Source organism: Salvelinus alpinus, chromosome 2 (assembly GCF_045679555.1).
Source record: "Salvelinus alpinus chromosome 2, SLU_Salpinus.1, whole genome shotgun sequence".
Lineage (NCBI taxonomy): Eukaryota > Metazoa > Chordata > Actinopteri > Salmoniformes > Salmonidae > Salvelinus > Salvelinus alpinus.
The window spans coordinates 71,420,761-71,436,806 of record NC_092087.1 but is presented as its reverse complement, the minus strand read 5'-3'; the positions used below and the strand labels follow the sequence as shown (position 1 = coordinate 71,436,806).

Here is a 16,046-nt window from a genome sequence, read left to right as displayed (position 1 = left end):
TTCAGCTAATGAAATAATTATGCCAGAATATCCCCAAAAAACAAGCCGTGCGGAGTCACGGGAGAGGTTTTCCCACAGGAAACGGCTTGAAACTGATCATGTAAGTTTAATACATTTAGTGACACATAACATGCCATAATTAAGGTATACTTAACTGCATTTGGTTTAAATGAGAAGCGTGAGCTCAATTACAGGTGAGTAATTTATTGATTCAACCCTCTCCTACCCTGTTACATGTCCCTCAAGGCATACTTAATAACAAAAAGATTATTCTGCATAGGAAAACTACAGTCTAATGCACAAAGACTTACAGCATTTTCAGCAAATGAGAAGTCCTTTTGTGGAGATATTTTTTAAATGGCTGTTGGTTACACCCTGGATCTGGTGACAGTCAAGCTTGCTAGTGTCCCCTTGTGGCTATATTTGTACCCACAGGCCATCCAGTCTGTAGAACTCTGCATGCCTCAGAAAATGTCTCTATAAGGCCTACTGAAGATGTGTGAAATTAGCCGAAAAACATGTTGCTGGATTTTCGTTGTAGTCTTTCATACAAAACATGCAAGACTTTATTAAAATGTGTTTATTTTCTCTTTTGTACAACCTTTGAAGTCACCTCCTCTGACCTTTATAATAAATAAGAATGGCATATACAATTTCTACATATGTCTTCAAACAACACTGCCCTCCTAGTTCTCCCATCACAAAAACAGTCATCATGACAAAGAAAATCCTACATCAGGAAGACGATAAAGCATAGGGGTTGGTGAGTGGATATGCAACAAAGATACTCGCAAACAAATGAAAGTCATTGAACCAAAAGTATACCGGTAATTTGTATGAAAGTTCGGTATTGACACAAATACATAAACATACAGAATCCTGTGAATTAAAAATGGTTGGCACATTGTCGCTTAAAGCACAGTTAGTCTGGTCTGTTTTGGTTTTAACTTGGTTCATATTTAACAAAACACAAAGCCTACAGTACCCAATAAAATCACAATTAGTTTGCCCCAAAAATGTAATGGTCTTTTTATTTTACAGTGCAAAGATGGCAAAAGCTAGAGCTGAGGTAAAAAAAAAAAAAGCTAAACTTTGTCAGCGGGATATGGGTTGTTCCAAGAGCTAAGGAGTACTGAAATGTGTTTTAGAAGGGTATAACAAAACAATTAAACAAAATACAAACAAACAGTCAAAACAGATCAAACAAAGTAATGTTTCTTCCCCAGGGTTGGGGGTACATTTTCATCTCATTTCAATTTGAATTCATTCAAATCAGGAAGTTACCTGAAATTCCAATTCTATTCAATTTTCCTGCTTTTCAATGAGAAACATTTTTTAATTAGAATTTCAGTTTACTTCCTGAATTGACTGAAATGAAATGGAACTGACCCAACCCTGATCTTCCGTGGCGCGTTAGTTAGTTCCTCCATTAGTCTCTCAATAGTTTGGCCCCTGTGGCCCCTCAGTTCAGGGACCCGTTGGGTCTCCGACTCACATCTTATTCCTCATTTGGCCCTTTCATGCCGGAATCTTTTGCCGATATCGGTGACGCCACCATAGGAAGGATGCACTGTGACGACTCGCAGTAGCCGTTGAGACCAGAACGACCAGGAGGCCCTGGAACGCCGGGAATACCGGGAACGCCGCGTGGCCCTCTCTCGCCGTCGCGGCCTTCTGTGCCATAGGCGGCTCTACCGTGATCACCTGTGGATAGAGTGGTCGGTTGAGATTTGTAGATGAATGTGGAACTGCTTAATAGCTAGCTAACCATGTTATAGCTGAGCATATAGAGACTTGGCGCATATTGGGTTAGCACAGTGGTTATGGCTATAGCCTTCATTATTATGGTGTGGGCATGTAGCCTTATAATACTCTTGTGACTGGTATCTTTACCTGGTAGACCGGGTGCTCCAGGTGCTCCTTTAACCCCTCTCGCTGTGGGTCCTCTGTCTCCTCTGTCGCCCGTGTCACCTACGCAGAACATATACATTATCATCAATTCAAGTAACGTTTAGCGATGCAGGATGGCTGTAGTGAACTTCACTTGTGATGGCACAAACAATCCTAATTATTCAAATGGAGATCACTTATACTACTGCTACCAGCCTGCTTCAGCCAACTTGTAATTGTCTTAACAAACTAGGCCATAATATTACATTTAGGATATATTTAGAGACCCAGGACCTCACCTTTGGGCCCTTTGCGACCCAGTAGCCCTGGAGGTCCTTTGAGACCTGGCAGTCCTCTGGCCCCGTCCAGTCCTGGGTAGCCGTTCTCTCCGGAGGGGCCTGCAGGACCAGGGGGACCAGGGGGACCTGGCAGTCCAGAGATGCCTGCCTCAGGCCTCCTCAGGCTGGCTGCTAGCTGGGCTAACTGCTCTGTGGCACAGGAAGGGAAAAGGATGGTCAGTTCAATGAAACCTATGGACATGCCTTGTCAAATGTGATGGGTTCAGTAATGGTCAATATCAAATGGATAAGAGTTTGATATGAAAATGATCATGACTTACCTTGCATTACCCTCATGCAAACTCCTGTGATGTGTGTATCGCTTGGTTTTTTCCCCTGAGAAAACAGGTGGTTGTTGAGAAAATTGTGGTGTTATCCGATAACTAATGCTATTCATAGCTAGCTACACAGGCTTTTTTTCGTGAAATGTCTTAGCACATGGAAATACTTAAAGAGATTCACTGGTAAACTCTTTCGCCAGTAGTTCTGAATGTGGCGCTCATGAGCCAAAAGTGGTCGACGAAAATTGCCTACTGTGTCACATATGTGCAGATATGTGCAACACGTCAATGATCTCTCTCTCGATCTGCTGTGTGTGCCTCTTGCTAGCTGTCACTCAAATGGCGAGGGGCTGAAGCTCATTGGCTAGAACTCGAATTGCTAGGGCCCTGGCCCACATGGGGGAATATGTAGGGAAAATGGCGCAGCACAGCTTCAAGAAAAACAGTTGCTTTCAAACGAGGGATTTCGTGACTAATTGAGGTAAGACAGCCATTCTCATAGATGATACATGTATAAACTACACATTGACACATACAGCCCAAAACAGAAGGTTTAAAAAATACTTAGTAGACACCAAAGTTCGGGAGCATGTCTTTAACACAGGGCAAAGTCATCATGTGAATTCTGCTGTCTCCTCCAGTCTACTCTATATGAGTGCAGTGCTAAGAAACAACTCTTTTTGACTCCTGCTCTGTTTCAGGCCCTCAGATCTGGTTAATTGTTAAAGTGCCTACCGCTGGCCCCTGTGTCCCTGGCAGTCCTGGCACCCCTCTGTCCCCCTGCATGCCACGTGGTCCAGGTTGGCCCGGCTTGCCCTCTGGGCCTGGTATGCCCCGGCCGCCCTCCGGCCCTTTGTTTCCAGTCTCTCCTGGTCTGCCCGTCTGAAAACAGCGACAGAGCGCGACACAATGGCATTCAGCATTCATTCAAAACAAAAGGTAAAATTGGATTACACAGACTGCACCATTGGGAGGATAGACAATGCTGTCTGTCTAGGTCTAGGATCATGTGTTTCAGGCATGTAGTCCTACAGTGTGCAAGGCTTTCTTTTGGCATGGCGCAAACACTGTGAAGTGATTAAGTAATGAGAAATGATGATGCTCACTTGTACGTGACCTCTAGTATTAGACAGCTGTATAAAGTTGTGGCATCTAATCATGATGAGTCCCCCATGATTTTGGGACAAACCGGTATCACATTATGTGTACTGGACATAATTGGGCTAGTCCATGTCAACAGAGAGCTGTAGCAGTAAGCGATGCTATAAACTGGACTCACCGATCCTTTCTCTCCTGGCTCCCCTTCGTCACCCTATAGTAAAACAGAATCAGTACTCTTTTATTTAAAAAAACAAAATGTTGGGCACAGCAACGTTTTTTCTTTATGTATTTACTCACAAAGTCCCCTCTGTCTCCCGCTGTGCCCTCTGAACCTGCTTCTCCCTAAATCAATGAGTAGAAATGTCTTTGTTAGAGAAAATACATGTCTTACGGGATCGTTAACACGTATCCATCCCAAGTAGGCCTTGGTGGGGCCTTCTGTACTCTTCTGGTAGCTCCTAGTGCTTGATGCTACTCATCTGAATTCACTCCATTCATCATCTTCCATCATTTGATGACTACATAGAATATGGTCACCTCCCTTATGCAGGAATGTACTATTCGGTTGGTTGAGATGGTATTGATAGAACTTACTTGTTCTCCTTGAGCACCGGTCAAACCGACTGCACCCTGGAGAGATAGGAATAGGAAAATTATATTTTGCTTTTACACATGTATTTCTGCTCCTGCTTTTGTGGTACCTTTTATATTCCTTACCCTGTCTCCATTCTGTCCAACCAGGCCGGCAGGGCCAGGCAAACCAGGAAGCCCGAGATCCCCTTTACCTCCCTGTAAAAAAGAAATAAATATATATACACACACACACACTTAAAAAACTCGAACACAGTGGATTGCCTGTGCAACGCTCCAACCTCCCCCCTCGCCTTCAGCTGACTACATTTGCACCCAAAAATATTTTTTGCTGGAAAAAAACGTGTCTAAACGGGTGAGCTGGAAAAGGTATTGGGGACACACTCCATGAGTTGTTTTGGAAGTGTGGGTACTAATTGTGGCATACCCTCAGGCCGACTGGTTTAAGGAATTCCTGGGAAACAGAGGATTCTTTCAGGCCTTTTCAGCTTATTTTCCTGGCCTGAATCCTCCTCTCTGAAGAAATACCCCTGGGCCCATGGACCAGTGTAACAGGACTCCATTCATGCCCCCTCATCGGCGGATTACAGTATTACTGCAGTCTGGAGGCTTATAAAGGGCTGCCACTCTCAATATGAGAGAGCATACGGCTCCACTTGCTTGGAGTGGGTTTGCGCTTAGTCACTGGTATTCAGCTTGGTTGAGCTGAATGGTTACTATGGTAACGATGCCAATGTTAAATTGTATATGTATGGAATGATAGCAGATAATACCAATATACACTGAGTGTACAAAACATTAAGAACACCTTCCTACTATTGAGTTGCACCCCCTGTTTTGCCTTAAGTGGATTTAACAAAGGACATCAAGGGATCATAGCTTCCACCTGGATTCACCTGGTCAGTCTATGTCATGGAAAGAGAAAGTGTTTCTAATGTTTTGTACACTCAGTGCATTGTTTATACTGATGTTATGTCATATATAAATAGCAAAAGACTTGGTATGGATGGGGGCGGCTTGTGTTATTTGCACAGTGGGTTCTTAGATCCAGGAAAGGTAGGGCAGGAAAGGCATTGTAATGAAAATAGGAAAGTAAGCATAAATAATTACATATACAATTATTTCAACATCATTTTAATGGCCACCCTAGTAAATGTTGAGAGACCAGCATCGACTTTGTTCTTGCCACACAGCACATGATCCTAAAAAGGTCATTTATTTCATACTCTTTGTTTTCTTCTTCTTCCTCCTCTTTCACAACGTCTTCATCATGTTCTTGTCTTCCTCTTCTTTCCCCATCACAGTAGCATCATAATCCATCACATTGCAAACCACAAAATCCTGTTCTGTATTCCGAATTGAACTGGCTTCACTCCGATATTTCCTTGTCTGCATCTTACCTTACCAATCCTTGCATTTTCTCACAACAAAGTCTGATGACTGGAGCACCACAGGGTTCTGTGCTTGGTCACTTGGTCATCACTTCCCATGGCTTTTCCCATCATTCTTGTGCAGAAGATGCTCAACTCCCTCTATTCTTCCACCTGTTTTACTACTCAGGTTACAGATTTCACCAGCATCTTAGCCTAGTTCATTTGTATGTTTCAAGTTCATTGGTCAGTTTGATAATCATGGTTGATACCGTGGTACTTGTATGGATGTTTACGAGAAATTGTCAAATGCTTTATCCATTGTGGTTCAGGATACATATAACGGGCTTGTTTTGAGGCTATGAGTATGTCAGTTATAATGGTCTGTTGGGCTGTTGACTTACCCTGGGTCCTGGTGCCCCTGCAGGTCCGTCTGGGCCACGCACTCCTCTTTCACCCTACAGCGAAATAAGAGAAGAAGAATAGGAAGTTATAGAGAAGAAATTGTGGCGCAGGTGCAGATTTATTATAGTCTTGTAGTCCAAGACCTTCCCAAATGAATCACATGAAGTTCTGAGCTTGTTGAACAATGCTTATAGTACAATAGAGCAAAGGTTGTGCGTGGCAATAGAGTTCAAATGCTTTGTGCTGATCTTGTTTATTCTATTGTTCAGTTATTTAGCTCACACCGTTATCCCTAATTCCCTAACCCTGAAATCACGAGGTTCCAGATCATTTATTCAAACTGCTGAAGTTCATACGAGACCTTGAAAAGAGTAATCCAACTTGATAGTGTTTTATGGCTTTCTCACAGTGAATCACATATACTATAGAACATACTCACTGGTCCACCTCTTGCTCCGACAGGTCCTACTTCTCCCTGCTCGCCACGTTCCCCCTGTCAACAAAGCAAGTCACCATGAGATCTCTCATGCTACTGGTGCAAGTACGAACGGGATATTATGTATACTGTATCAAAGTATTTTGTTTCATCACTGTCATTTAATGTGATTTAATTTTCATCAATAGACTTTCTCTTGACTTACTGATTTCCCAGGAGACCCCATTAGTCCTACAGAACCTGGGTCGCCAGAGTTACCCTAGTAACAAAGAGAGGAAAACATAAGATTCCCTATAATAGAGATTCATATACTGTATGGTCAATAACTGATTTAATTCATACATTTAAAATATTCCCCTACCATCTCGCCACTTTGTCCTTTTGGACCATAAGCGCCTGGCAAACCCTATGGCGAGAATCACATCAAAACAAATGAACAACCAAACAAACCCAAACAAATACAAATGTAGAATGGATATGATGAATCAGAGATGCTAGGGGTCAGAGGTCACACGTACAGGAAGTCCTTGGAGCCCAGCATCACCTGGACTGCCAACTTTCCCAGTAATACCCTTAAAATGATAGAGAAAAAAACAACAGCTTGTCAATCTTACTTATTCCCTGTATGTACATCCCTATGTATATCCTCTGTCTTTGAACAGCAGTTTGAGCTGTACCTTAGATGCTGGCAATCCGGGAATTCCTTCACGTCCATCGGGCCCAGCAAGACCCTGTCCATGGGAGAAAGAACAGGGAAGTTGAGCGTTAAAAAAGAAGATTAGCTTCATGGCATGTGTATTGAGTCAGCTGTATGGAGTCCATGAACATAAGCTCATGCTGTGTGTAACGTCATAGATGTCATAGATGAGATGTTAGTCGATAATAAATCAGATTTAGTAAGGCTGTGGTGTGTACAATACTTACAGGCTCCCCTTTCCCCCCTGGAAGGCCCCTTATTCCTTGTGGCCCTCGGGCCCCCTGCAAAACAACACACAGTGAGTAAAAGTCTTTACACTGTACATTATTTGATAGATAGAGTGCACCTGTATGAGTTGGCGGTAGTTTTTTGCTTTTGAAAGTGAATGACCATGTGCTCTGTTGTTCTGCAGTGATAATATAACAGTAATAATAATAATGATGATATAACAGTGATAATATATTTGTTTGATGGTGTGATGTTTTAGTACTTACTTGACCACCGTTTGGTCCAGTCTCGCCCACTACTCCTCTTTGGCCCACGTCACCCTAAAAAAGAAAAACACATTTCTTAAACCAAAATAGTAGAATATAAGTTGAGATGTTACTGTAATGTGAGGGGTGGCAAAGAGGTCATGGTGAAAAAGAGGTGAATGTCACAGTGTTAAAAATAAGACAGGCACTTACTGAGCCACCCTGAATTCCCTGGGGACCGAGATCTCCAAACGTTCCACGTGGTCCCTGTTATCAAACACATTTCAGATGTCAAATATACGTTTTTTTTTTAATGCATTTACTAGTGTGCTCAAACATAAGTTGTGGGATATTGAGGTTTGGCAGTACTGAAACAGGCCAAGCTGAAGTCATTTTTACAACAATATTGCACCCGCTGAGGATGGCAGTAATATACAGTACATCGCTCATCTTGGGCATTCATCCTATCATGTCAAGCAATGTGTGACCTCATGACACTTACCCTGTCACCTTTGAGGCCCATCATGCCTGTTATTCCCCTGGGTCCCCCTTGGCCCTAAAATCACTCAGCAGAGAGAGAATAGTGTGTGTGTGAGAGAGAGAGCGAGAGAGGAGAGAGGAGAGAGGAGAGAGGAGAGAGGAGAGAGGAGAGAGGAGAGAGGAGAGAGAGAGAGAGAGAGAGAGAGAGAGAGAGAGAGAGAGAGAGAGAGAGAGCGAGAGCGAGAGCGAGAGCGAGAGCGAGAGCGAGAGCGAGAGCGAGAGCGAGAGCGAGAGAGAGAGAGAGCGAGAGAGAGAGAGAGCGAGAGAGAGAGAGAGCGAGAGAGAGAGGAAGAAGCCAATTTCAATAAAAAATACATGTATCATAGCCACATTGTGAATGACACATTCATATTGATACAGATTTGTGAGAGAAATATTAAAATATTTTACTGGTAGCCCTTGAGCTCCCATCTCGCCCTCTCCTGCCTGGTCTCCTTCTTCTCCCTGTAGAAAACATCAAACAAATGTCGCAATCATTATTATTGACCTTATTGTAGTTGTTGATAATTTATCTAGGTGAAAAGAGGGAGACGTTACCTTGTGTCCTTGCTTTCCAGGCTCACCAGACTCTCCTTTTACCCCTTTGTGGCCCTAAAGAGAAACCATATAATGTTACAGCTATATGCAAGCCAGTTTCACTGACAAGATACAGCATCAACATCTATAGCATATTAGTATCAATGAGAAACCATAGTATAGTAGGAGTATTTGTTATATAGTCACCTTCATGCCTGGGAGGCCAGAATATCCATTAAGACCAGAAGGACAGGTATTGGGACACTGAAAAGCACAAGTAAAGCCTATTTGAGGTCATCTAAGAGCCCTGCCACAGGGGGGCTCCGCTGAAAAGTTCCCCATCGTCAGCATCAGGGTACACATGCATAGCTGTGGTGCCCTTAAAGGAAACTTGTGAACGCCTTACCAGGTCTTCCCCCTTATACACGCCAGGAAGACCCTGGGGAGAAAAAGAGAAAAACACCATTTTAATTACATTTCTGTTTTTGAAGTTATTGTCAGCGAAACGGGCTGTTTGTCATACAGGCTGGTTGTTGCAGTGCTCTTAAAAATGTACAGGATGCTGTAAATGGTCTGTCTCCCCTTTGATACTTTTCATGGCACACAGAACTATGCAGCTATTACATCACATGGGACTCACGTGGGTTGTCCTACTGTACTAAGGATGACAACACTAATATGGAACTAATTCATCATGAAAATAAATATATTTACCCTGGGTCCTGCAGGCCCGGGAAGCCCAACTGGCCCCTTCCTGCCCTGTGATCCCTGTAAATAATAATAATATGTTTACAGGTGAATGAATGCAATAATTTAACAAGTAGAAGTCAATATCTCCGTATTAACTGCAATATAATAAGATATTGGAACAGTTGGAAGCCCTGTGTACCTAGCCATCATTTTCTAAATGTTAAAAAGGCAGTACTCACCGGGGTTCCGACTTTGCCAAGCTCGCCCACCAACCCTTGTGCACCAGCTGCTCCCTGTCAGTGAAACAAAAAGGACATGACACAGTGCTAATGTACTGAATTCTCTTGTATTTAAATACATTATTCCTTATTCAGGTGTGGGGAAAATGGTAAAGTACTCACATCAGTCCCATCAGGTCCCTCGCCCTGTGGTAGACAAAAGAGAATTCAAATCAAATCAAATTTTGCGCCGAATACAACAGGTGGAAACCTTAGAGTGAAATGCTTACTTACAAGCCCTTGACCAAAAATGCAGTTTTAAGAAAAAAATTATAAAATAAAGATATAACAAATAATGAAGGAGCAAAAATAAAATAACAGTAGCGAGGCTATATACAGGGGGTTCCAGTACAGAGTCAATGTGCGGGGGCACCGGTTAGTTGAGGTAATTGAGGTAATATGTACATGTAGATAGAGGTAAAGTGACTATACATAGATATTAAACAGAGAGTAGCAGCAGCGTAAAAATGGGGGGTGGGATGGGGACAGTGCAAATAGTCCGGGTAGCCATTTGATTAGCTGTTCAAGAGTCTTATGGCTTGGGGGTAGAAGCTGTTAAGAAGCCTTTTTGACCTAGACTTGGAGCTCCGGTACCACTTGCTGTGTTGTAGCAGAGGAAGCGATACCGGAGCGCCAAGTCTAGGTCAAAAAGTCTTCGTAACAGCTTCTACCCCCATTCATGGAGAGGCTTGAAGGTGTAAAATGTAGGTAAAGTTGCATTTTTCTGTATAAACAAGTTAATCAATGCAGTAACAAGGGTACAGTAATTAAATGTACAATTTTAAACAATGCAGTTTCAATAAATCAGTCCTTACAGTATGTCATACCCTTAAATAGATATTGTATCCTTATAAGTGTCATATCCTAGGTGGGCGTATTTATGTCATATATGATTTCAGGTCAACCAATGGGTGTCTGTGTACAATACTTATAAAGGTGTGTTATGCCGAGTTCACAACATCTCATAATTCCGTAAATACCAGCATACAACTGTGAAAAATCCACTGGTAATTACTAGTGGGAAACTCATCTATCATCCCCGTGCTCCGAGTTTGTCACTTGCACCTCTCTGCTGTCATTTGTCAAGAAAAAAGACAGTAAGCATGGTGGCATCTTCAGCAGTTGTTGTTTATGGTAAGAGAAAATGCAAATTGTTGATAGAAAATGTATTCTGTTCATCTTCCTTTTAATTTAGAACGTGAACACAGCTCTTGATATACTTGTTATGGGAAAAAAAGAGCAAAACAATCACAAGCCTTCTAATGAGCCCCATGTTTGATGGTATTTCCCAAAACGTGAATGCACCCAACTCGTATTTATAAATCCACAACTGGTAATTACCACCTTCCCACTTGATTATGAACGAAGCATTAGACAATTTTATGGGTGTGTCCTTTCGTTACATGGTCCTTGAAAGGGAGGAGCCTATTCCAGATTTCCAGTCATTTCAGTGGATGGGTAAGACAAGTCCTTGGAGGGGATGGTCCCATCCTTATGTTAATGTAATAATCCATTGAAACAAGTGAGGACGATCCCTTTCCAGATGATGTTTGGTCATTTCTGCATGATTGCCATAGGCTATGTCATAACGGACAATACCCCTACTACATCCCTATTATATGTACATTATATTAAAACATTTAGTTAACCATGCTTACTTACAATCTCCCCGACTTCCCCAGCCTCTCCGGATTCACCCTGATAGAGAAGCACACAAGATGGTTGGTGATGACAATAACATGGCAGCGAAACAATCTCAACCTTTCATTGCTTTGGAGCATACTGATATTTTCTCATTCATACTCTTCAGACCAGTCTCCACACACTGAGTACTGAGAGTGTATATGCATTATATTTCAGCAATATTGATATTAGACAGATAGGAAGGTTATGGATACATTTGATTTCAAATAAAGAAAACTTACTTTTGGTCCAGGAGGCCCATCTGGGCCGAGATCTCCAACAGGTCCAGTGGCACCCTATAGAGAATACAAAGCTTATATCAACCACACAGGAATATGAATGTCCATGAGTAAACAATATAAAACTTCAATACGTGTCTTATGCCCTCCAGTTAAAGAACTAATTTCATGCTCTGTTACCCATTCTTAGTGTGATATTTTATATTTTAATCTTTACAAGTATTCAATGGGACTCCTGGGAAATTATAAAAGGACATGATTGTGAAAATATTCATTAGAAACAATAGGCAATCCATCCATTCCTCCATTCCTGAAATGAATTGATTTGAAATAGAACTGTTCCAACACTGAGTTGCTGACACAGTACTCTCTGAGATCACCATTAGTAACAGGGTTTCCTTACTTCAAGGCAATATTACTGTAAATCTGATTTCCTTAATGAAATTTGTGTTTGATAAACACAAAGGAAGGTTTGTAATCCAAATCTATAATCTAGAAACAAGATTTCGACAAATTATGAAAGGCATCTCAATTGAGACAGCTCTTATATTCCACCTTTGTATCTTGACGATAATATATTACACAGTATGTGATCAATGCTCTAACTAAACAATGTACTAACTAAACCATTGCATATTTTCATCATTGACATTTCATGGATTACATGTTTCCTGTACAGTAATTTAGCAATTATAAGACTAAAATGGGTGTGTGTCTTCTCTCACACTGTTTAGCCCCTCCCCTCTTCCACCACCTACAGTGGGGAGAACAAGTATTTGATACACTGCCGATTTTGCAGGTTTTCCTACTTACAAAGCATGTAGAGGTCTGTAATTTTTATCATAGGTACACTTCAACTGTGAGAGACGGAATCTAAAACAAAAATCCAGAAAATCACATTGTATGATTTTTAAGTAATTAATTTGCATTTTATTGCATGACATAAGTATTTGATCACCTACCAACCAGTAAGAATTCCGGCTCTCACAGACCTGTTAGTTTTTCTTTAAGAAGCCCTCCTGTTCTCCACTCATTACCTGTATTAACTGCACCTGTTTGAACTCGTTACCTGTATAAAAGACACCTGTCCACACACTCAATCAAACAGACTCCAACCTCTCCACAATGGCCAAGACCAGAGAGCTGTGTAAGGACATCAGGGTTAAAATTGTAGACCTGTACAAGGCTGGGATGGGCTACAGAACAATAGGCAAGCAGCTTGGTGAGAAGGCAACAACTGTTGGTGCAATTATTAGAAAATAGAAGAAAATAGAAGAAGTTCAAGATGATGGTCAATCACCCTCGGTCTGGGGCTCCATGCAAGATCTCACCTCGTGGGGCATCAATGATCATGAGGAAGGTGAGGGATCAGCCCAGAACTACACGGCAGGACCTGGTCAATGACCTGAAGAGAGCTGGGACCACAGTCTCAAAGAAAACCATTAGTAACACACTACGCCGTCATGGATTAAAATCCTGCAGCGCACACAAGGTCCCCCTGCTCAAGCAGGCGCATGTCCAGGCCCGTCTGAAGTTTGCCAATGACCATCTGGATGATCCAGAGGAGGAATGGGAGAAGGTCATGTGGTCTGATGATTCAAAAATAGAGCTTTTTGGTCTAAACTCCACTCGCCGTGTTTGGAGGAAGAAGAAGGATGAGTACAACCCCAAGAACACCATCCCAACCGTGAAGCATGGAGGTGGAAACATCATTCTTTGGGGATGCTTTTCTGCAAAGGGGACAGGACGACTGCACCGTATTGAGGGGAGGATGGATGGGGCCATGTATTGCGAGATCTTAGCCAACAACCTCCTTCCCTCAGTAAGAGCATTGATGATGGGTCGTGGCTGGGTCTTCCAGCATGACAACGACCCGAAACACATAGCCAGGGCAACTAAGGAGTGGCTCCGTAAGAAGTATCTCAAGGTCCTGGAGTGGCCTAGCCAGTCTTCAGACCTGAACCCAATAGAAAATCTTTGGAGGGAGCTGAAAGTCCGTATTGCCCAGCGACAGCCCCGAAACCTGAAGGATCTGGAGAAGGTCTGTATGGAGGAGTGGGCCAAAATCCCTGCTGCAGTGTGTGCAAACCTGGTCAAGAACTACAGGAAACGTATGATCTCTGTAATTGCAAACAAAGGATTCTGTACCAAATATTAAGTTCTGCTTTTCTGATGTATCAAATACTTATGTCATGCAATAAAATGCTAATTAATTACTTAAAAATCATACAATGTGATTTCCGGGATTTTTGTTTTAGATTCCGTCTCTCACAGTTGAAGTGTACCTATGATAAAAATTACAGACCTCTACATGCTTTGTAAGTAGGAAAATCTGCAAAATCGGCAGTGTATCAAATACTTGTTCTCCCCACTGTACATAAACCATAGGTAATTTAATTAGTCTAACTAGTCCTCCGCCAAGCTTGAATCAATGGATTGAAAAGAGAAGACGCTCTGAACTATCCTCTCAACATCAAGGAACTACTACTACTCTCGAACTAGTCAATAGCTTTGGCAGGCAACAAACAACAGAAATCCGGAATCATTCAAATCAGAACTCCAGTTATGGACAGAGAAACAGAAAAAATGGATGATAGTTGACTACTTGAAGTCAGTGTTATCAAGGTATTTGCTGTTCCTAAAAATAGGATCACTATTCACTAAACAAAACAGGGAGCTACCCAGCCAAAACTTGTGCATACCTCAACACACCTGGACACTACCAACTCTGCCAGACACACAGCAGTCAGCAGTTCATCTGATAAGCCATTCTGTATTCAGCATTATCGCCCAAATGGACAGCACACACACTGTTGTCCTTCTGTTCCACCTTTCCCAGCATACAGTTCTTTCCTGTCAGCCATCACTGGGCGGCCGAATCCCCTGCACCCCCCGACTCACACAAAAAGACCTCTGTTTCTCTGTTTCAGTCAGGAAGCTATTTGAAGCATTCTCCTCTCTCCCCTAAATACCCAGGTTGATGTATCCCACTGACCCCCCCCTCCAAACCTTTTGCTCAGGAGCCAATATAAATGACTCACACAGCAGTAGTACCACAGATTTTCAGCCCCTTGAGTTTCAGAAGTTACAGATGTTCAATAGACTCAGTGGAGTCTGTTATCTGATTTTGTACTACGGTTTCCTGCTTGGGGAGTATGAATAATAAACTGGTTGTAAATGTGTGTATTCTGTGTAACTTACGTCTGCCCCTGGTAGGCCGGCTGTTCCGGGAGTTCCTGGTTTGCCGTCTTCCCCATCAGGACCCTGGGAACAGAGTGACCATTTCAATACCATGCTAAAATGTATTAACCATTTATTGGTAGGTTATGGCAAAGGAAATGATAGTCCACTCACAGGGCCGCCTTCTATGAAGTTATCGTCCCCTCTGTCTCCCTGAAATTAAATAGAAAAAGGGAATGTTTATTTAATAACCATGTAAAACTCCACTAAAGGTTGAAAATGACAGAATAACACAATTAATGTTGGTCTGTACCAGGTGAGGTGCTGTACAACAGATACGTCTGAAGCCTGAAATGACACAAATAAACAATAAAATATGAAATCAAAAGATATCTCACATCAATGCCGTCGACTCCAGGCACGCCTGCTATACCAAGGGGTCCTGCGGGGCCTCTGGGACCGACAGAGCCCCTCTGTAGATAAATACACAAAATCATTTATAGAGCCTCTACTGAAATGTATCTCCAAATCATGGCTGATGGCAGTGCTTTGGTCACCACACACAAAGAGCTCCATTGTGTGAAATTAGTCGTTTTGTGGGCAGAAAGGTCAAGAAAAGAAAACCACAAGCCTTTATCCACTATACAAGGGACCACTCTAGGTAATGACATATGTTGAGAATATCTTTGTTGAGATTCCAACCTATTGGATCCATATGTCAGCACATGTTATGTTATTTGCCCTACACACACCTCTAAATCATGCAGCTATTTACAAAAGAAAGAAATAGTCCACTAATCAATAGGCATATTATGGTAGGTCTAATGTATTTGTAAACTATATGGTTCAACGAATCTGTAAATGCATAGAAGATGTGTTTGAAAACATTTGGGAGTCTGAGCATCCCATCCCAGCCTATCCCATCCATGGGAAATTCTATCCCAATAACACAGGACAATATAATCTCAAGAAAAGCAGTCATACATGCCTGTTATACAAACCAGTTATACATTGTGGCTGGCAAACAACTCGGTGTGAACCATTGGAGAAGAAAATAACCGTAATTTGTGATTTACCTGAGCGGAGCAAATAAGGACGATTTGCAATAAAATCACCAGCAATAACTCCCGATATATCCTGGCGCGAGCCATGGTCTTCCCAAAGACACAGAAGACGCAAAACGTCCCTTTTACCGGATTAGTTGGGATTTACGGACCACCTGTCAATATTCCCCAACTGAACCTCACAGTAGACTGAAAGGTACCATGTACTATTAAAATTCATGTTTATTCATGATGGACTGAAGAGCTGGTAAGTGGTTGGAGGAGAGATGGAAGG

General features: G+C 42.2%; 1 protein-coding gene across 1 annotated transcript; it reads right to left on the bottom strand.

Annotated features, from left to right (window-relative positions):
- Positions 1-564: 564 nt before the first annotated feature.
- Positions 565-16,042, bottom strand: LOC139567637 (collagen alpha-1(IX) chain-like). Its single transcript, XM_071389020.1, has 32 exons — positions 15,785-16,042; positions 15,107-15,181; positions 14,883-14,921; positions 14,730-14,792; positions 11,532-11,585; positions 11,269-11,304; positions 9,730-9,753; positions 9,568-9,621; positions 9,353-9,406; positions 9,045-9,077; positions 8,846-8,902; positions 8,660-8,713; positions 8,513-8,566; positions 8,085-8,138; positions 7,796-7,849; positions 7,604-7,657; positions 7,337-7,390; positions 7,090-7,143; positions 6,931-6,984; positions 6,774-6,818; positions 6,618-6,671; positions 6,416-6,469; positions 5,976-6,029; positions 4,328-4,399; positions 4,205-4,240; positions 3,908-3,952; positions 3,789-3,821; positions 3,245-3,391; positions 2,510-2,564; positions 2,190-2,378; positions 1,894-1,971; positions 565-1,704 (listed from the first exon to the last, which is right to left on the bottom strand). The coding sequence occupies exons 1-32, from the start codon at positions 15,857-15,859 to the stop codon at positions 1,499-1,501; spliced, it is 2,064 nt and encodes a 687-aa protein (XP_071245121.1). The 5' UTR covers positions 15,860-16,042; the 3' UTR covers positions 565-1,498.
- Between the last annotated feature and the right edge of the window lie 4 nt (positions 16,043-16,046).